At 41.8% G+C, this 22,559-nt stretch overlaps 1 protein-coding gene and 1 long non-coding RNA gene across 8 annotated transcripts in view; one reads left to right on the top strand and one right to left on the bottom strand.

Annotated features, from left to right (window-relative positions):
* The window catches only part of LOC130362603 (uncharacterized), a 9,405-nt gene extending 4,345 nt beyond the window's left edge, over positions 1 to 5,060 (top strand). Inside the window, exons 2-3 of the long non-coding RNA XR_008891485.1 lie at positions 3,486 to 3,687; positions 4,925 to 5,060. This is a non-coding gene — a long non-coding RNA (uncharacterized LOC130362603). The remainder of the gene's footprint in view (positions 1 to 3,485; positions 3,688 to 4,924) is intronic.
* UTRN (utrophin) overlaps positions 1 to 22,559 on the bottom strand; it is a 702,825-nt gene that overhangs the window by 468,686 nt on the left and 211,580 nt on the right. For all 7 annotated transcript variants that reach the window (XM_056567370.1, XM_056567374.1, XM_056567371.1 and 4 more), the window contains 8 exons: positions 21,628 to 21,840; positions 16,166 to 16,279; positions 13,923 to 14,078; positions 11,534 to 11,704; positions 8,506 to 8,685; positions 3,618 to 3,752; positions 2,700 to 2,849; positions 528 to 689 (listed from right to left, as the gene is read on the bottom strand). In XM_056567370.1, the coding sequence (XP_056423345.1) occupies positions 528 to 689; positions 2,700 to 2,849; positions 3,618 to 3,752; positions 8,506 to 8,685; positions 11,534 to 11,704; positions 13,923 to 14,078; positions 16,166 to 16,279; positions 21,628 to 21,840 (1,281 nt within the window). The remainder of the gene's footprint in view (positions 1 to 527; positions 690 to 2,699; positions 2,850 to 3,617; positions 3,753 to 8,505; positions 8,686 to 11,533; positions 11,705 to 13,922; positions 14,079 to 16,165; positions 16,280 to 21,627; positions 21,841 to 22,559) is intronic.

Genomic DNA, 22,559 nt, shown 5'->3' with positions numbered 1-22,559 from the left:
AATGCAAGTCTATGGAAGGGGGCGTGACGATAGACTTGCATTGAGGGGGCGGTACTATGACGTCACAAGTTCCCGATGCTGGTTCGGAACAGTTTGTTCCAAACGCAGAGAAGCAGAGTACCCCTTTAACTATGCTAGCTGAGAAGGAAATACCACCTTAAAAGTCAACAAAGAAACAAGTGTATGCCCATGTAATCCAGCAGGTGGCAGCAGAGCACAGGCAAAATAAGTTTATTTTCTTTTTATCTTGAAAACTTCAAGACTTCTTAGTCTTTCCCCTGATATCAAAATTACAAAACATCAGTGTCAGTCACTGTGTTCAAGCACGAGACCCGCAACATCTGTCAGTGAATACAAGGTAAATGTACATTATCCGATTAAGGAAAAATGCATTTCTACTCAAGCTTCAACAACAAAGTAAATAACAAAGAAGTCCTTGGAGGACATGTCCTCCAGTGACAATACTGCAAGGTAAATAAAAGAGAGAGGGGAGGTGAGGCAGCTCCCACAGTCCATTGCTGAGATACCTGAGCCTCTTGTGGTAATCGCAGGGCATCCACTCTGTCCGTCAAGTACGTGGTTAACTGTTTATCCAGCTCTTCTAGGGATTCCTGCAGGACTTGCAACATGTGGTCACTCTCGCGCAGTGTCTGCAGGTGCTGCTCCAAGGAAATTTGACGGTTCACAGCCTGGCAAGAAGAAGTACTATCCTTAGAACTGTGATCCGGCTTCATAATTCTAACACAACTTTCAAAGTCACCTTTCCCTATGGCAGAACTCCACCTTACTGCCCGTGTGTGCTACATTCCACATGTTCAAAGGAGCAGTGACCTACTGGCCGCCTTCCTCGGGAATGTGCGATACATAAGATATCACAAAGATTCAATGATATTTCTTATCACTAAGGATTTTAATGACTAAAAGGGAAAAGTGTCAAAGTGTCTGCCATAGAACAAGGGGACTAGAGGGAGTGATAGGACTACAACAATATAAAATATAATAACAACTGCTTTCTATTTTTCCAAGAAAGGGTCAGATTTAAAAAAAAAGCATAGCTGTTATAAACCCATTAGAATATATTGACAAATTATATTAAAATAAGTAAAGTAAAATCGTCTGTAAAAAGATGCAGCAAAATACAGCACGTATGACCCTACCCTAAAGGGGTTGTCCCACATTAGACCCTGTTCTACATCACTCGGCTATCTCTGGAAGCTCCCATAGAAAATTAGTGGAGTGGCAGTGAGCACATGACCGCCACTCTGTTCTGATGGGAAAATCATGTCTCTATCTGGAGATTAAGGGGGGACTCAGAAATCGAACACCTATGATCGGACACTTATCCCTCCCGTTCATGTGAATAGGTGATAAATTGTAATAATGGGACAACCCCTAAGAGATCAGGTCCAAACCATTACGATACCAATAAACTGCTACCCAGCTTTCACCAAACTTTACACTACTATGCATTTTGGGGTGTAAAGTTTCCATGACTTTCACCACATTTATTATGCATTTCTGGCCCTTTTTTATGCTTTTCAGTGGGGTGTGACAAAATCGGTGCGCCATCCCAAACCAAAATTTTGGTGCAAAATATTGTGGCAATTTAAACCAATTAATAGTTGATCTAAACTGAGATTAGGCAGTCTAAGAATGTAACAGATTTATCAAACAGTCTGAGCCACTGTGATAAAGCTTCCGCATCCTTATACTGTCTAATCTAAGCTAACATTGTCTAAGAATCAGACAATTTGGGGGGAATACATAAAAATTAGGTTGTGCTCCAGTAAAGCGAGCTCCATTATTCAGTCCGTCGGTGAAGATGGGAGTTGAGCGGAGAAAAAAATAGTGCATGCCTTATTTTTTATCTCCGCTCAACTCATAAAATACAGAACAAACGACAAACCCCATTTAAAGGGGTATTCCACCGAAAACATATAATCCTCTATCCTTTGATTGGGACCCCAGTACTCTCTGGTGCGACACCCCAGTCATCCGTGCACGGAGCGAACTTCGCTCCATGCCGGATGACTGCCTACTACAGCCGCCATGCCCCCTCCATTCATGTCTATGGTAAGAGGCGTAACAGCTACGTACTAGACATGAATGGAGGGGGTGTGGCATGACGTCATGAATGCGGAAGCTCCAATCTTCCCTGTTCCGGACGGCGGCGCTGCTGGCCAGAGATTCCCACTATCAGACATCTTATCCCCTATCCTTTGGATAGGGAATAAGGTGTTTTTTTTCGGTGGAGTACCCCTTTAAGTCAATGGGATCCCTTGGGACCCGACATTGTTAGTTCTGGGTCCGTTTGGTGCAAAAAAGACCCTGAATGGATCAGCCATTCAAACTTAGACTAAGAGCGTTAGTGATCTAAATTCTAGTTGGACATTGGCAAACATTAAAAAACAAAATTTTCCAAAATATTATTGGAGAAATGGCAGATACAACAGGTAATGAACAATAAACATGACCAGCTAGGTACAGCTGACTTTCTAGCCAAGCCGTCTTATAAAATTCACACACATTACCCATTCTCTTGGCTAATATATTTGTTAAATTTGCATTATTAATTATTTAAATTGCATTAATGTGCCTGCATAATTTTCCTACAACATAAAAGCTCATGAAAGTCCTGAAAATGAGATAGAAAGCATTGCCACTGGCACACACAAGACAGTAATGACTTCAGGGCTTACTAAATTACTCAGCTCTTCGTAGCGGGCATTGAAGACCTCCAGCTTCTCACCGATGATGTCATCTAGTATTCCTCCATCGATTAACGTCTGACCCAGTTCACGGATCTGAGTTCTGTTGTCTGCTGGATGTCGAAGGATTGACTCCACTGACTGGAGAATGAAACACAGAAAGTGCTGTTAGGAAACAGCTCAGTAGTTTATTACAAGGGGTGATTAAAAAAAAAAAAAAAATTTAATAATAGAACAAAAATGTTACTTAAAGGAGTATTCCGGCCAAATACATCTTAGGGGATAAGATGTCTGATTGCGGGGGGCCTGCCACTGGGACCCCTCCACGATCTAGGTGGAGCCCCCACATTCTATGCGGGGCTTTGTCTCCAGTCTCGGAAACCTCTGTGTTTCCAGGACTGGAGACATGACATCACACTACATGAGAGATGAATGGAGGGAGCGTGGGGTGATGCCCACAAAGGGCCATGGCGTCCCATCACATCTACAGTCCCGGAAACAAAGAGGTTTCCGAGACTGGAGACGCAACCCCGCATAGAATGTGGGGGCTGCACGGAGATTGCGGATGGTCCAAGCGGCGGGCCCCCGCGATCAGACATCTTATCCCCTATCGTTTGGATAGGGGATAAAATGTATTAGGCCAGAATACCCCTATAACTGAGCAGAAACATCACAAGTAAAAAGTAGTTAAAAAAAAAAAAGCTAGCAGCCAATAATCCAAATAGAGAAATGAAGCAGTCCAGGATAATTTGCTTATTTCATATTTCTTTCCCACAGATATGGTATTTGTCTAAGAGAGTCTATATACAACCGCTACATATGAACACAGGAAATACTAGAAATTATAGGTATTTAACTCCTTTTACTAAACTGGTACAAGAACCATGAAGAATCCAACAATAACCCTACCTCCAGTGCTTCACTAACAGCTTCCACTTTGTCAGGAAGGATTGCAGTGTTCTGTATCCGTTCTTCCAAGGTATGTAACCAAGCTGTCTCCAGATTCAGGTAATGGAGAAGTTCTATCCAGCAGGACCACACTTCCTAAAAGACATTGGACAGGAAAAGGTTGTAACACTTCGAATTCACTAGACTTTATTTTAACATTCTCATGAGGTTCCATGGTTATTGTTTTAACATAGCTCCCTATACAAAGAACAATACATCTACCCTACTTTTTCTTCACATGAAAGCACTATGAAGGTGTCTTTACCACTTCTAAACAAAAAAATATCATTTACTTGAATGGTAGTGAATCTCATTAATAGATCAATTGGCGCCTGGGGACGCTTTCCTGCTAACCTAAATCAGTGTAAGAGTCTAATCTGGCTAACTGATGATTTTCCAAGAAACATAACATTTCTAAATAAAGGTCATATGAAAAGTTGCATAGAACAACATATTGGCAGTAACACTTGGTCATAAAATTGCGAAAGAGGTTTTCCAGCTCTTTTCGAAACAGTGAATGGCAGGACAAAAAAAAAGTTAAAAAAGAAAAAAAAAACATACTTACCTGTTTGCTTGCCCCCAAGTACTGTCCAGCCTCCAGAGAATTCCAGAAAGAACTGTAGGATGACTTCACCATACACTATGCATGGGCCTCTGCAACCAATCACTAACCACAACACTTGCATGTGACTGCTGCGGCCAATGACTGGCATCATTAGCCTGTGCAAAGTGTGCAATGACGTCACCCTACACTTCCACTGAACAGTCTGGTGCAGTAGTAGAAGCATGGCACTGGAAGCGAGCAAAGGGATGAATTGATTTTTTTTTTTTTTTTTTTGTCTTTCCCATTGCTACTAGTTGGCCTTTTTTTTGTAAAAAGATAGAAAAAAAACCCAACTCAAACATTGTGTTATGCACGGGGTAACACATGACTTTCTTTGGTGGCTTCTGAATCTCTTTGTCTAACACCACCCACCATGTTTAAAGGAGTTTTCCCATCATGTAAAGTTAGTCCCTATCCACATCATAAGGGATAACTATCTGATCGGTGGAGGTCCCCCTGTGTTCATGAGAATGGGGACTCTAGTCTCCCATTAGAACGGAGCAGCAGAATGCACATACACATCCCACTGCTCCATTTTAATGGAAAACTCGGGTGCCCATCCTGTGGATAGAAAATACATTTACAAGATGGTAAACCCCTTTAACATAGTGTATCTGTTCTGACAGTATGTCTTTTAAAAATAAATAAATGCACTTTTCTATAGTATAGCGCAGTCAATTCTAGGAGCTTGGATGACAAGGTGAGATGTCACATCATATCTGACAGCAGAATGAAGCAAAACTGTCGTCTGTTTCCTAGGCAACAAAAAGAATTTCAAAAGAGGCCAAGTATATTAACGGAAAAATTACAAAAAAAAAAAAGAAAAAACCTGTAAACTACAAAAATCTAAGTATTTGCAAATTTACTCTACTTTTTAATGCTGATTTCAGCCATAAAGTTTTGTCATAAATTAAATTAAATTTTAATTACTCAAAGGAGTAACAATATAAATATTACAGGTAAAGCTAAACTTGTGTTTCCTTTTTGTCATTCTTTAAGATCATTTTTTACTTTGCATTTTTACATGATATACCGTATATACTCGAGTATAGGCCGAGTTTTTCAGCACGATTTTTCGTGCTGAAAACACCCCCCTCGGCTTATACTCGAGTGAACTCCCCCACCCGCAGTGGTCTTCAACCTGCGGACCTCCAGAGGTTTCAAAACTACAACTCCCAGCAAGCCCGGGCAGCCATCGGCTGTCCGGGCTTGCTGGGAGTTGTAGTTTTGAAACCTCCGGAGGTCCGCAGGTTGAAGACCACTGCGGCCTTCAACATCATCCAGCCCCCTCTCACCCCCTTTAGTTCTGAGTACTCACCTCCGCTCGGCGCTGGTCCGGTCCTGCAGGACTGTCCGGTGAGGAGGTGGTCCGGTGGGATAGTGGTTCCGGGCTGCTATCTTCACCGGGGAGGCCTCTTCTAAGCGCTTCGGGCCCGGCCTCAGAATAGTCACGTTGCCGTGACAACGACGCAGAGGTGCGTTCATTGCCAACGTACTTCTGCGTCATTGTCAAGGCAACGCCTCTATTCCGGGCCGGAAGCGCGGAGAAGAGGCGCCCCCGGTGAAGATAGCAGCCCGGACCACCTCCCCACCGGACAGCCCTGCAGGACCGGACCAGCGCCGAGCGGAGGTGAGTACTCAGAACTAAAGGGGGTGAGAGGGGGCTGGATGATGTTGAAGGCCGCAGTGGTCTTCAACCTGCGGACCTCCGGAGGTTTCAAAACTACAACTCCCAGCAAGCCCGGACAGCCGATGGCTGCCCGGGCTTGCTGGGAGTTGTAGTTTTGAAACCTCTGGAGGTCCGCAGGTTGAAGACCACTGAGGGCGAATGATGAGAAGAGGATGATGAAGGGGGGATGTGTGGGATGATAAGGGGATGATGAAGGGGGGATGTGCGGGATGATAAGGGGATGATGAAGGGGGGATGTGTGGGATGATGACAAGGGGATGATGAAGGGGGGATGTGTGGGATGATAAGGGGATGATGAAGGGGGGATGTGCGGGATGATAAGGGGATGATGAAGGGGGGATGTGTGGGATGATGACAAGGGGATGATGAAGGGGGGATGTGTGGGATGATAAGGGGATGATGAAGGGGGGATGTGTGGGATGATAAGGGGATGATGAAGGGGGGATGTGTGGGATGATGACAAGGGGATGATGATGAGGATGTTAATGACGGGTCTGGATGATGACAGGGGGGGATGAGGTATTTCCCACCCTAGGCTTATACTCGAGTCAATAACTTTTCCTGGGATTTTGGGTTGAAATTAGGGGTCTCGGCTTATACTCGGGTCGGCTTATACTCGAGTATATACGGTAACATTATACACTGTTGCTTTATTAGGGTGCATTCACACCACGTTTTTGCAATACAGTTCCCGTATCAGGTTCTTGATGAAAAACTGATTCCTCAAAATAAGACTAAACTGTATCAAAACGTGTGTACAAATTTTAACAAGTATACAGTTAAAAACTGTATAAGGTTTAAAAAATGATGTCCTGTTGCTTCAGTTTTTTAAGAAAAAAAATGTATGCGTTTTTAACTTTTCACACCATTTTGAATAAAGTTTCACTTGTTTGATTGAAATTCCAAGAAAAAAAACTGTGCAAAGTCAAAAAACGTATGGTGAAAACCGGATGGAACCGTGTGCACATACAGTTCCGTACGGTTCCCATTGACTCCCATGTTAAAAAAAAAAATGTATTACGGTTTAATACAGTTTTTCACCCGGACCAAAAACCGTGGCAGGCTACGGTTTTGGGTACGGAAAAAAAACTGACAAAACCTTACAGGATGCAAAACGGGCACAACCTGATGCATCTTTTGGCATAAGGTTTTCAATGCACTTATGCATACGGTTTTCAATACAGTTCCATAAAGGTTTTCACATAGAAAACATATATGGGAACTGTATTGCAAAAACGTGGTGCGAATGCACCTTTACTTTTGTTACTATAAGGAACCCCAAGGCAGTAACCCAAGTCCGCTGCCTTGGGGTTACCTTTGACTCTGCACTGTCTTTCAAACCACACATCCAGACCCATAGCACTACCTGTTGCCTTCACCTCAAAAACATCTCTCGAATCTGCTCATTTCTCAACTTTGACTTAACTAAACAACTGGCACATGCCCTCATCATCTCCTGTTTGGACTACTGCAATAACCTTCTCTGCATCCTTCCACTAAAAACACTTGCTCCCCTCCAATCCATCCTCAACTCTGCTGCTCGAATAATCCACCTCTCACCTTGCTTCTCCTCTGCCACTCCCCTGTGCCAATCCTTCACTGGCTACCCAACAAATTCAATTCAAACTGTTCACCATGACATACAAGGCCATGTACAACCTGTCCCCTCCATACATCTCTGACCTGATTTCCCTATACCACCTTGCACGTAATCTCCGATCATCTCAAGACGTCCGCCTATGCTCCGCCCTGGTCCGCAATTCACATGACCATCTCCAAGACTTCTCCCGAGCTTCCTCCATACACTAGAACTCGCTACCCCAGCATATCTGGTCCTTACCCACCATCAAGACCTTCAAAAGCCACCTGAAGACCCATCTATTCATGCAAGCTTACGACCTTCAATCATTCTGCTACCACCGCATCACTACTGGCTACTTTACCGCCTGCTCACAGATAACTTGCTGTCCCCTCACCTACTGTTTCCTTCCCCTCTACTTGTAGATTGTGAACCCTTTGCGGGCAAGGCCCTCTCCTCCTCTGTATCAGTTGGCAAGTTACTCTGTGTAATGCTCAACGGTTCCATGTTAGTGTTATCTTTATCATACAGTATGTAAAGTGTCCTGGAACAAAGGGGACTATATAAATAAATAAATAATAACAATGATAGTAATTTTTACCTCTGTTTAAAAGCACAAATATCTGTAAAAAAATGGACAAATTTTCCATGTATATAATCTGCCATCTTCACTGCCTATTGCATTTAATTGTTAAAGATAGGGGAATGGCGGAAAAGTCCAACTTTTGGGTAACTTTACACTGCACTTTTGACAATTTTGGGCAGAGCATGTTGTAAAAGGGGAATGGCCACAATGGCCCGTCACATTTATCATGATTTACGCCAGCCCACTGGTGTGAATCACAGCGGAAATCTCTCTTGGGAAGTTTTACTATAGGTTTTAAGAAATCTGCTGAAATAAATGACAGCGAAACTTTACAAATGAATGTGGGAAACAGCAGTCTTGTAAATTACATCCTAATGGATGTAAACCTACCTCTAATGTGTGGCACTTTCCTCGGATTCTATTGCACAGAAGCTGATAATTGTCCAAAACTTCTTTTAGCTCCAACGTCAAATCTTGGCCACCAGCTGGTCTCTTGGCAGCCATAGTCATAATGTTATCCTTCAAGATCTTCACACGCACCTCTTTCTGCAACACATCCTCCTTCGCTCTCTTTACATAGAGGTAAAAACAAAGACATTTTTGATTATAGTAAAATCTGATTTATTTTATTTCCCACAGAAAGTGAGTAACAAGTATTCAAGAAATATATTAGGACCATCTGGGATTATCAGTAACCAGTTATAGCTACAGTGCCTTGCATAAGTACTTTTTGTCAATTTTTCTACTGTTATAAACTGTAATTCCTATAGCGTTAAATAGACTTTAAAGGGTACTCTGCCCCTAGACATCTTATCCTTTTGATAGGGGCTAAAATGTCTGAATGCAGGTGTCCCGCCGCTAGGGACCCCCGCGATCTCGGCTGCGGCACACCAGACATCTGGTGCACGGAGCGTACTTCGATCCGTGCCGGATGAGTGGCGAGGCGGGGACGGAGGCTCGTGACGTCACAGCGACGCCCCCTCAATGCAGGTCTATGGGAGGGGGGAGATTTAGAAATCCCGTGCTCTTCTGTACTCCTGCCCATCCTGTGTGGCCGATGCTGCTCAGTGTCTGTCATGGGTCCCCTCTCCTTAGAACTCTTTATATTGCACTTAATAATGTCATGTTACCTAAGAGTTAATAGTATTGGAGTACTCCTTTAAGATGTGGCTCAAAATGCCCAAAATTTACTAAAATGCAACATCTTGGCAAAGTTTAAGACAACTTATAGTTGGTCTAAACTGAGATTATCATATTTATCAAACAGCCCACGGTGCCACTGTGATAAAGGGTATTTTTAAAGGAAAACTGTCATCAGTGTTGGCACAAGCAGATTTTGCAGGTGACACTGATGATAACGATTCTTACCTGTCCCCGATCTGTGGTCCCGTTCTCACGTTATTTTCCTTGTTTGGGCATCAAGCTTGGGGCACGGATGAAGTGAAGGCTGCTCGTAGCAGAGCCCAGCAGAAAAGCAACAGCGGTGACGTCAGAAAGCTCCGCCCGTGCCCAAAGCCTTTAAACTGTGTAATCTAATTTTAGTCAATTTAAATAAATCTGGGCCATTTTTTGTTACTATTAAAGATATCAAATTTAAATCTTGTGACTTGTCTGGATGAGATAGAGTTCACATTTTAAGTTATATGGTTGTCCGTGGACAAATCTGACATTGCTTTTGATATTCTCCCTGCTAATCCTGGATTGTGCCCTCTTTTCTTGTGATTTTTAGTGTCCTTATTATGAAAACACACCCTATAAAACTAACTATAATAAACCTACACATAACTTTTATTAAATAAAAAAAATAAAAAAATGGGACCTATGAATATATATGGGACCTATATCAAATATGGGACCTATATCAAATGGGACCTATGAATGTAAAAAAAAATGATAAAACCTCTCTATTCTCCTGTTGATGCTTTTGTACAGAGAAACATGTTGAGGAAGGAGCATGCTTGTTGTTTTGAAAGCAGTACAATCCTGTATTTTAGTAACAGTAACTTTCTGGCACCAGTTGATTTAAAAAAAATAAGTTTTCCACCGGAGTACCCCTTTAATAAATCTATTTTTGCTAAGGACCCATGTTGTTAGGGAGTATGTAGTGGTGAGCAGGTGACTTATCTGCCCAATGGGGTGTCTCTAAACTGTGCCCTTATATAGTGAGGACTGGGTTCAGCTCTTAGTCTTTGCTGAGGCACAGTGAAGTAAGGACCTGAGGAGTTTGTCTGGTGTTCCTGAAGGAGGCCTGAGACCTAGTCTAGCAACCACGCTTCTACTGCAAGTTAACCCCTGCACCGTGGGTGAAAGTCAAAGCCTGACGGTAGGAACTAAGTCCAGTCCAAGTAGTCAGTCAAGTCAGTCTGTTAACAAGCATGAGGCTGCATCAGTCAATAAACTTACAACTACAAGTCCCAGCAAGCCAATAAGCTTCCCTAAGTTCACCCTGCATCCCCTTGGTGCCAATCTGAGCTGTAAGGACTTTAACACCTTGTCTACCTCAGTAAAGCAAGCCAGTTAACCTTAACCTTGCATCAGAGTGATTATTTGCCCTGTGCCTAGCACAGGTGAAGCTGGTCTACCTCGGGTGGTGTATAGGTCAACCACGCCCTGGCATCACGAAGAGGTTAATACACACATTACTCCGTCTGACACCTCATAAGCAATGTATGATGGGAACTGTAGCCTACTCTTTCTGCATTGAAAATGAGCAAACAGGAGCAACAGTGTGACAAAATTCAGTGTTGTACTATTACTGTGCGTGTAATGACCTTTCAAGTTTTTCATCCAAATCCAAACTAAAAAAACTTTAGTTTCTGTAGAAGTATTTTACTTCTTTTTTTTTTTTGGTACTATGTCATTTTATGCTTGACAATATTAGCTGTAAAAAAAGAATGGTTTGACTGATAACTTAGAGAGGAACTCCAGCGTTTAACATCCTTAACCCTATCTTATATCAGCCCACCTCATGCATGCATTGGGGTTGTTCATACATCTCTATGGAAGAGCTGGAGATACAGGAGTACAGTGCTCATGGAGGAAGCATGTCAACCCTGCTTTATTTACGAGGAGAGTCAGGGTGCCATTTAGGAGATCATGGTGTCCCAGTGATCAGACACTTATCACCTTTCCGGTAGTAAGAAGATAAGAAGAAAAAACGTTAACGTATCCCTTTGAAGGGGTTATCCAGGATAAGATAAACAGCACGACTCTAGTCCTCAGGTTGTAAGTGGTATAGCAGCAGAGTTCCATCAAAGAGAATGGAGCCAAGTTGTAATACCACACACAACCTGAGCATAAAGATAATGCAGTTTTTGGATGAAATTAGCTCTGTTTTTCTATTCCCAATTCAATTCCTCTTTAATACCCTTGTGGTATATTGACCAATCCCATTGCTATTTGTATAAATCTTGCTTACTTTCATTTCTTCTACTGCACTCTCAAGCTCTTCTGGTGACTTGTACTCAAAATCCTTTTCCAAATATTCCTCTTCAGCCTGTGTCATCCATTCTTGCATCTCTGCCAGGTCCTTCTTTAAATTTACAGCCTTCTCTTGACTTTCGGACAACTTGTTCATCTGATGAATCACCTAAGAAAGCAACCAGAGGTAAATCTGACTGTTGCTGGACACTTGTATTTATGGGGATTGCTGAGAACATCTGAACTGTAAAGCTATGTTCACATGTCGGAATGTTTGCATGGGAAATCTCCATGCGGACATTCTGTAAACTACGGGCGCCGGCATGCATTTCGGGTGGTGTCCGCAGAAGGAATGAACAGGTTCATTCTTTCTGCGGACACGATATATGGAATTTACGTGCCGGAAACATCTGGCACAGAAATTCCAATGTGTGAACATAGCCTAACCCAGGGGTTCTCAATCGGTGGTACGCGTACCCCTAGGGTATGTTGATGCACTGACAAATAACTGCTACACATTGGCCAGTATTTGTCAGCGCAGAGCGGGAAATGGCCGCGGCAGCTCTATGTAGGGTACCGCGGCCGCGGTGCCCTGACGTTGCGCAGAGGTGCCGCACAGCGCAGGAGGATGTCACCCATCAGTGCAGCCTGCCTAACGGGACTCCGGGGACGGGACGCGCTGTTTACCCGAACAGGCAGGGTAATGTTAATAAAATAATAATAAGGGTATGGAAGGGAGGGAGGGATGTTATTGTATGTATTTTATGTATGTATATATTAGCTCGGGGAATCGAGGGGAGAGAAATTATGGCACAAGGGCATTAAAATGGAGGGGGGGGGGTTGTGATTATACCCCTCCATCTTAATACCCTGGTGCCATTGTTCCCCCCTTCATATTTATCCCCTTGTGCCATTATTCTCCTCCTCCCTCTAATCCCATTTTGCCATTATCTGTTAGTGGCAAAAGGGGATCAAAGGGAGGGGGGATAATGGCACAAGGGCATTAAGATGTGCCGTAATTCCCCCCTCCCTCTGATACCCTTTTGCCATATCGGACAATAATGGCACAAGGGGATTAAGAAGGAGGGGGGAATAATGGCACAAGGGGATTAAAGGGATATTCCAGGCCAAAACTTTTTTTTATATATCAACTGGCTCCAGAAAGTTAAACAGATTTGTAAATTACTTCTATTAAAAAATCTTAATCCTTCCAATAGTTATTAGCTTCTGAAGTTGAGTTGTTGCTTTCTGTCTAACTGCTCTCTGATGACTCCGTTCCTATGGGGATATTCTCCCATCATACACAGCTCAAGGGACGTGACATCATCATTGAGCAGTTAGACAGAAAACTTCAGAAGCTAATAACTATTGGAAGGATTAAGATTTTTTTATAGAAGTAATTTACAAATCTGTTTAACTTTCTGGAGCCAGTTGATATATATAAAAAAAGGTTTTGCCTGGAATACCCCTTTAAGTATCGCATTATTATAAAGGTAAGCACAAGCCATTATGAAAATAAGTAATTTTATGATTTATGTTGTCTGTGGGTACCCCTTTGTACGCTCGAGGGGTACCTGTGGACATACTTTCATCCTTTGGGGATACAGTCACGAAAAAGGTTGAGAACCACTACACAAATTGCAGAAATACTACACAAAGACAAACTATGTTTAAAATCCTTTTTAAAAGTTACAAGAAATTATAAGCGGTCACTATATGATGATAGTGTCAGCCTTTTTCTCGACAAAGTGCTCTTGTTGTATTGATGATGTACGTTCAATATTTTACAAGGAGCATTGTTACAGTAGCAGAACTGAAGTGTCTTCTTTCCATATTTTAGAAATATAGATGCACACGATCGTATCTTTCCCAGATTCACAGTCTGATATAACAAGACAACAATATGACAGCTACCAACAAAACAAAAACAACTTAAGGGTGGGTTCACACTTACGGTTTTCTGCGCAGATTTGATGCACAGGATTTTCTGCTGCAGATTTCAATGTAAACTAAATGACTGGACACAGCTTCAAATTCTGTGCATCAAATCTTGCGCTTCAAATCTGCACAGGATACTGTATGTGTGAATAGACCCTATGGGTGTATTCACATCTACAGTATCATGTGCATATTTGATGTGCAGGATTTGAAGCCGTGCTCAGTCAATTAGTTTACATTGAAATCTGCAGCATAAAATCTGCAGCTTCAAATCAAATATGCACAAGATACTGAATGTGTGAATGCACTCTAAATAAAACAAAGGGTACACTAACAAATTAATCCATAGTATCTGGTTGCTACTGACAACACTTAACTTCTTAACCCCGTCTGTTTTTCCTTTATGATCTGATGCATGCTCTTAGTGATATGGAAGATTTCTTTTTCACCTGTTTACTTAATCTCTCCCACTGGGCCTGCTGGTCAGCGAGTCTTGGCACTACCCATGTGTGGATCATTGTATCTGAATGGTTTCTAAGTCCTGATTCGGCATCATTTAGCTTGCTCAAGCACCCTTCCACAGCTTCCATTTCATTCACAAGAGCCTAAAAAGATGGAACCGAAATCAACAAGAGTCATCTGGACAACACAAAAATAGGCTTAAGCTCTGAGCGGCTGAAATAAGCCAATTCTATATTTGTAAGGCACATCACTCATTTGAATACTACGCTATTTATACACCTGTGTTGGCTGTACACTTCCCATTCACAAATGCTGCATATTCTTAACCCCTTAAGGACGCAGGGCGTAAATGTACGTCCTGGTGAGGTGGTACTTAACGCACCAGGACGTACATTTACGTCCTATGCATAACCGCGGGCATCGGAGCGATGCCCGTGTCATGCGCGGCTGATCCCGGCTGCTGATCGCAGCCAGGGACCCGCCGGCAATGGCCGACGCCCGCGATCTCGCGGGCGTCCGCCATTAACCCCTCAGGTGCCGGGATCAATACAGATCCTGGCATCTGCGGCAGTTCGCGATTTGAATGAATGATCGGATCGCCCGCAGCGCTGCTGCGGGGATCCGATCATTCAGAACGCCGCACGGAGGTCCCCTCTCCTTCCTCCGTCCGGCTCCCGGCGTCTCCTGCTCTGGTCTGTGATCGAGCAGACCAGAGCAGGAGATGACCGATAATACTGATCTGTTCTATGTCCTATATATAGAACAGATCAGTATTAGCAATCATGGTATTGCTATGAATAGTCCCCTATGGGGACTAATAAAGTGTAAAAAAAAATGTAAAAAAAAAGGAAAAGTAAAAGTAAAAAAAAAGTGAAAAATCCCCTCCCCAATAAAAAAGTAAAACGTCCGTTTTTTCCTATTTTACCCTCAAAAAGCGTAATTTTTTTTTTATAGACATATTTGGTATCGCCGCGTGCGTAAATGTCCGAACTATTAAAATAAAATGTTAATGATCCCGTACGGTGAACGGCGTGAACAAAAAAAAAAAAAAAGTCCAAAATTCCTACTTTTGTAATGCATTTTATTAACAAAAAAAATTCTAAAAAATTAATTAAAAGTTTTTCATATGCAAATGTGGTATAAAAAAAAAGTACAGATCATGGCGCAAAAAATGAGCCCCCATACCGCCGCTTATACGGAAAAATAAAAAAGTTAGAGGTCATCAAAATAAAGGGATTATAAACGTACTAATTTGGTTAAAAAGTTTGTGATTTTTTTTAAGCACAACAATAATAGAAAAGTATGTAATAATGGGTATCATTTTAATCGTATTGACCCTCAGAATAAAGAACACACGTCATTTTTACCATAAATTGTACGGCGTGAAAACGAAACCTTTCAAAATTAGCAAAATTGCGTTTTTCGTTTTAATTTCCCCACAAAAATAGTGTTTTTTGGTTGCGCCATACATTTTATGATATAATGAGTGATGTCATTACAAAGGACAACTGGTCGCGCAAAAAACAAGCCCTCGTACTAGTCTGTGGATGAAAATATAAAAGAGTTATGATTTTTAGAAGGCGAGGAGGAAAAAATGAAAACGTAAAAATTAAATTGTCTGAGTCCTTAAGGCCAAAATGGGCTGAGTCCTTAAGGGGTTAAACTGAGAGATATTTCTAACCAATAAAATGTTGTGGGTTAAAAGCGGTAAATGAATAAAAGCATACATAATGTAGTATATGTTATAGTTTACATGCACGTGCATTTTTAAGCATACATGAATTGTTTGATGAAGACGGATATCATACTTAGAACCCCCTATAAGCCAGAGCAAATGGAAATATATATCTGGCAGACCAAAGGCAAAATCGGGGGGTTCCCAAACAGACAAATTGCTGCCTTATTTATCCATAATAATAGCTGTTAATTTGCAAATAAATTTAGACATAAAACATTGAAGGTTTGGTCCATGATTAGTATAACACCGACTGTAAATGTTATAAACTAATTAATCTGTGTTTACTGATAATTAAACAGAAATGAAACCATCTACAAAATGACAGCAACATCACAACCTTACAACTCAATGAATACGCCATCTTGTTTGGCTTATTTTTAAAGACAAACTGTGGTTTGGAAGCATAATGCTTAAAGCATCTCCTTAATAAAAGGAGCTTCTATTGAATAATAATGTTCCCCATCAGTCTTTCAGTACATTTGGACATATTACCATGCACTGGTCCAGCTGTCTCTGCAGCCCTTCAGAATCCTCTGCGGCTGTGTGTTGGTTCAGAACAAAATCTTTTGCCTCGCTGATCCACTTCTGTACAGATTTAGACTCGGTCTGGTTAAATATAAGAACATAAGACATGTTATATCACATGAGCCAGGCAGGAAAAAGAACAACAGTAACAAATATAGTGATATGGTATTTACATATGGTTTGTTCCATTACTCTTAAGTGTGCCAATGATTGGATATGCTAGGTCTTAAAGGCTCTGACACCTCTAACTATCTTTTATAAGCACAGATTCCTTGCTGTACTGCTTACCCTTCTACAGCATATGAGGGATCTCTTCTCAATCATGCAAACAGAACCTTCTTTCCACTAAAGAGTTGCTTCCACTGTCTCTATACTAATACATAGCCTTTGTGATCATCCGCTCCCTATGTTGACTGCCTTGTGTGCTCTTATCCCTATCTTTGATATAACACATCCTGTACGGTCCTCTTTCTCCAATGCAGAGGAGAACAGAGGCAGAATTGACTATTACCCAAGCTTTCTATTGTACAACTGTAATACAGACATTTTTTTTTTAAACTCAACTTTTATTGAAATATACACAACACAAAATACCAGACGATACAGCATTAGAATAGGAACCTGAGGAATAGTGTAGTAAAGCAAAAAAAACAAAAACGATTTTGAACTCTGCTCGATTACTTCTCCAGTCTAGTATCCTACTCCTACAGGAGACACTCAGCTTCCCTCTTGCCTCTCCCTACTCTTTCTTATCTCATCTCTCTCTGTATTTTAGGTACACTTCTCCCCCGAGGAGTAGTGTCCTCATCCCCTCCTCAGAGGTCCCATTAGACTTACTATTATTCCACATTATCCCCACCCCAGTCTCCCCCTCCACTCCCATATGTCTCCCCGTCCTTCCTATGCTATTACAGAGTCTAGACTCGATTACTCCTCTCATGTGGACGAGTTCAGTGTGGTTTCATATTTCGCTGTCTCCCTAAAGGCCTTCGAGGGCAACCAAGTAGTAAGGAACCCTTCTAGCGATAGCTGTCCAGTGGAAGCCAATTCCTCCATATGCATTGTATTGTTCACTTTTGCTAACCACAAAGCTACTGATGGTGGAGTTAAAATTTTATTGTAAATTTAGGCAGGGGCTGATCTAAAGGAGAGTTCCAGAAGGCATAGATTATGTAGAGTGAATGTCTAATTCATTCATTAGGATGACAACTTTTTTCAAAGGCTGTTTCTTTGTCTTTAAAGAATGAGGGCACGTGAAATGACTTTAGGAAATGGGAAATTTGCAGTGATCTCCAGGGCCCCAGAGGGAATGGAGTCGTCTTCTTCATTAACATATTCATAACGGCATTTAAAAAGGTTTGATTGGATGGGTTCTCAGTGGTTAGACCCCGACCAATTGTTAGAATGGGCTGAGGGAAAAGTGCAGCTGACCAAGACAATCTCATGCAAGTTTGTCTCACTTATTGTGCTCTTCTTCTCCCAGTTAGTTCTAGCAGAACACTCAGACCCCTACCGATCAAAGGTTTTGACATGTCTCTACATGTCAAAGGTTTTTTTTTAAGTGACACTGCCCATTTAACTAACATAGAGCCAATTCTATTAGTTCAGCATGGCATATAACCCTATTAGCAGGCTCAATATCTTTTTGGATGCTTTTTAACAAAACTAAACTTATTTCGACTAACAAAATAAGTTTGACTGAGGTCATTAAATTGTATTCTTTGCTATAAGTCAAGAGCTCCAGCAATGTCAACCTTATCAAACAGCATTAATTATTATCCCTACAATCTCTTTCAGAATCCTGTCATCTCTAAGAACAGAGAAAGGAACAGAATTATCATTTTATCAAATATCTATTCAGTAGCAGCAATTCATTCAAATGATATACGGTCAGGTATATGAAAGGGAAAAAAGTCAGAAAATCATATTTCTCTTTCTAATGCACAAAGACAGTCATCTGGAGATGGATGTGATATTAAAAAAAGAACAGAAATGAGAGCATCATGAGTATTCAACTTGACCTTACTATGAAACAACTTCCGAGAAAACAACCCCCCCTCCCCCCGAGTAAATGTCAGCACAGCAGATTGCAGTTAATTTCGTTTAACATAATATAAGGTTTGAAGCGCTCACTCATTTTGCTTTTTTTTTAGTCTCCCACAATTTCACTCACACATATTTTTGCAGACAACGGTATATAAAACAGTCTTTAGTTTTAATGGCTCGAGGGTTGCTGCATTAGGATCTGTTCACACATGGCACATACGTCGTAGCAACATGTATGAGATTTTAAGGGTTCAGGTGACTTTTTAGGATAAGCTACCCTTGGTGTGTACATGGGGAGCTACACTATTTCTGTCTTGCATGTTGTATTTTTGATCAGATTTCTACTCTGCAGACGTCATCTATAATTTGCAGTTCTCCCAAAGCTAGTGGGCAGGGCCTTATTTCTATTATGTCTCCCATTAACTATATACACAGGGCGTGATCCTGAACTATGGGGAAGATTTAATATTGCTTTTAGAGCATTTTTTTGTCTATGTTTTGGCGCAGTTTAGGCGCAAGCAGCATATTTAGCGACTTTTATGCATCTTTTGATATAGATATTTTTACTCTTTTTGCCTACCCGTAGAACTTTTTCTTCTTGACCATGCAGTGGTCACGTATTTATCATTTGCTAATTTTGTCAAAAGTCGGTATTTTGTGCTCAAAGGTACCTTTTTAGGCACAAAGCTACACCACCTACCAGTAGGTGTGAAAATCACTTCTCCCTTCCGCAATTCAACCTTTAACCTCTTGTGGATGACAGTGTCCCACTCCCCTTCTATGACAAACGCTCAGGAGCTCAGCGCAGGTCATAGCTGGGTGTGCTGGCGGCTATCTGTCACCAGGAACCATCTCTAATGCCATACATCACCAATCACTGTGATGCCTGGCTTTAACCCCATAGACACCGCAATCAAATTTGATTGTAGCATCTAAAATGCAAGTAAAAATGTCACGGCAGCTCTGTGAAAGTAAATAAAAACACCTAACCTGCCAAATTTAGGACCCGGGAAAGTGTCTACTTCCCTCCCACACAAGTGTCTAGAAAAAGTGTATTTGGTAGAGCTTTTCCCACCACAGCAGATTTGCACCAAATTAATCATCCTGCTGCACCTTCTTGATAAATAAGATGCACGCTAGTCAAACCCACCACCCAAATAAACGTGGAAAAATGCTCTACCGTAGATATTTTTTGATAAATCTGGGCCTAAGTCTCTATGCACATCATAAACTGCACCAGCCCCAGCAAAAGCAGTCTAAACTCTGTATATACAGTGATCCCTCAACTTACAATGGCCTCAACAAACAGTAGTTTTAACATACAATGTTCTCTTCTGGACCATTGTAACTTGTAACCAGCCTCAACATACAATACTACGTACAGTCCAGATCTGTGAAACGTGTCAACAGCTGGAGGATCTGAATAATCAGAATGGACATTTTACTGGTAAAATCCCTGTATTACTAAAGCATATGCACTGAATTCCTGTCTTGTAGCACCCACCTACATTACAGGGAGGTACTACATGTTCTGTACTACTCTTTACCTATGCTCCCAGCAGCTCTTTCTTACTTTTATATGTAATGACTTTCTTTATCTAAATTAGTTATCTATTTATTTTTGTTTAATCCTCACTTTTTCCTGAGTCTATGCAGCTTGTGTGCGCTCCCAAGCACCCCCCCCCCCCCCCGATTCACTTGTATGCAAAATTTGTTGAATCGACAAAGCCTATTTAAAGTGTACCTGACGTTAACAAAAACTTTTTATGTAATGTAGGTAATACCATTATTTGTATATTTGTAACATACATTGGTTAAAAAAAGTTGTATATTTTTGTCTCTGCAGCTATTGCCTGTGTGGCTTTGTGCAGTGAGGCTCTATGACACTCCCGAAGCCACAAGTCTGCACACAGCCCTACTTTTCCTGCCCTCACTTCCTGTATTTGGACTCCTCATAGAGACACACAGGCAATAGCTGCAGGGACAGCATTTTTTCACCCAAAAATATACAAATTATTTCAATAATGTATATTACAAATATACATATAATGGTATTATCTACATTATATCAAAAGTTATTGTTGACGACAGGTACACTTTAAAGAATCTAATTTACATGCTGCAGAAAAACTGCAGATTTATTGCACTTTTTCCTCATTGACTACAAAATGGGAAGTCAAATCTACAATAAATCTGCAGTGTCGCGTTTTGCTGCACATGGGAGGATTCATTATTAGACATATGCCACGTTTACACCATCCTTGCCAGTTTGAAAAAAGTGTGTGGGACTTCACATAAAAGAGATTTATTTTAGTTTACACTCTTAAACGGCATAAATTGTAGTAGATATCTAGCTGGCAGCAAGCGTAGATATTTACATACAGAGCACGGGCAACGGCCGGTGTGCCAGATTCATTAAAGCCATGAGCCTCTTAATCTGCCAAATCCAATAGCCCAAGGATTTTACTTAAGACTGGCAAGTGTAACATCTGTAGCAGAAAATCCACAAACAATTTGTACAATTTGGTGTGGACAGAGTGTGTAGAGTTTTCAGCAGCATTTCCACTCCTTGTGGTTTGTCCTCATAACTACAACCTCCAAGTTGTATGAAGTTATAACATAATATCCAACAAAACATATAAAGCCCTACTGTACCTCTATATACCTGTGAATTCACATTAAAGGGAACCAATCATCAGATTTTACGCTATATAACGCTTAGCAAAGCGTTACATAGGGTAAAATCTTTATCCTCACCATCCCCGGGGGACACTCCTGCCCCCAGGGATAGTGAAGATATGAAGTTATAAACTAGTCCCCGCCAACCCCGTAAGTAGTCCTCTGGGCAGGTCCCGTTACTTTGGCTGGCAGTGATGCCCCCTCTGCTTGATTGACGGGCCGCATCATTGCTCTGCTCTGTCGGTTCAGTGAACAGAGCGATGACACGGCCCGTCAATCAAAGCCGAGGGGGCGTCGCTGCCAGCCAAAGTAACAGGACCTGATAAGAGGAGCTCCCCGCCCAGGGGACTACTTACGGGGCCAGCGGGGACTAGTTTATAACTTCATATCTTCACTATCCCTGGGGGATTTCTGTAATTTTTTTACATAAGTTTTGTACATTGCTATGGGGGCAGCCATATTGCCTGAGCTCTTGCTCTGCCTTTTTAACAGCTTTACAGCAGCTACATGGACATAGGAAACAAGAGACTGGAGGGGACTCATTCACTTGCTGCTGAAAGATTTTATCTACAGAACAAAAAGTGTTAGCCCATTATTAGGCTCAGTGTCCAGAATAAAAATTGAAAGATTTCAAGATTAAGCAACCAGTCATTTTTTTATAACAAATTCACATTAGTCTTGCTGGGTCTCATTTTTTCCTTTACCTCAAATGATTTTAATTTGGAGGAAATGTCTTCTAGAATGATGATGTGGTCAGCACAGAGGCTCTTTAGTTTGCTCCACTGCTCCTCTACGTCTCCACACTCATTCATATAGACTACTGTTTTGTCTTCTGGGGCTCGCTTCTCAAGCAGCCTGGTCTCAGCATAAAGCTTGTCAATACCTGGCTTCTGGCTTTCTAATTCCTGTATTACAATCTGATAAAAAAAGGAAAAAGAAAAATGAGGGTGAGAAAGATACTAATGAAGACATTATCATTAAGCGTCAGTAAAGTGGGAAGGATGACATGAATTTGCAACAACATGGTTTGGTTTTGCATCGTAAGGTTTGTCGGAGCTATTTACTACCTAGGGTGACACTCTGGCTATGAATAAAAAGAACCTGGTTGTAATAATGGACTTATTATCCTCCACAAATTATAGCTCAAGCATCTGAATGAGGACTGAATGTCTACCCCTCCAAAGCATACATCCTAATAAAGGGACTTTAAAGGGGTACTACGGCGCTAAGACATCTTATCCCCTACCCAAAGGATTGGGGATAAGATGCCTGATCGTGGGGGTGCCGCCCCTGGGGACCCCCGTGATGTTGCACGCAGCACCCCGTTAGAATCAGTCCCCGGAGCACGTTCTCTCCGGGTCTGATTACTGGCGAACACAGGGCATTGTGACGTCACGGCCCCGCACCTTTGTGACGTCACAATGCTCCGGCCCCTGTGATCGCCAGAAATCAGACCCTGAGCAAACACACTCCGGGGACTGATTCTAACGGGGTGCTGCGTGCAAGATCACAGGGGTCCCCAGCAGCGGGACCCCCATGATCAGGCATCTTATTCCATATCCTTTGGATAGGGGGTAAGATGTCTTAGAGCCGGAGTACCCCTTTAAACAGTACTGGACAATAAGAAACTGTCTTT

Source organism: Hyla sarda, chromosome 3, assembly GCF_029499605.1.
Source record: "Hyla sarda isolate aHylSar1 chromosome 3, aHylSar1.hap1, whole genome shotgun sequence".
Lineage (NCBI taxonomy): Eukaryota > Metazoa > Chordata > Amphibia > Anura > Hylidae > Hyla > Hyla sarda.
Note: the sequence above shows the minus strand (reverse complement) of the source record. Positions and strands in the feature narration are given on the sequence as shown.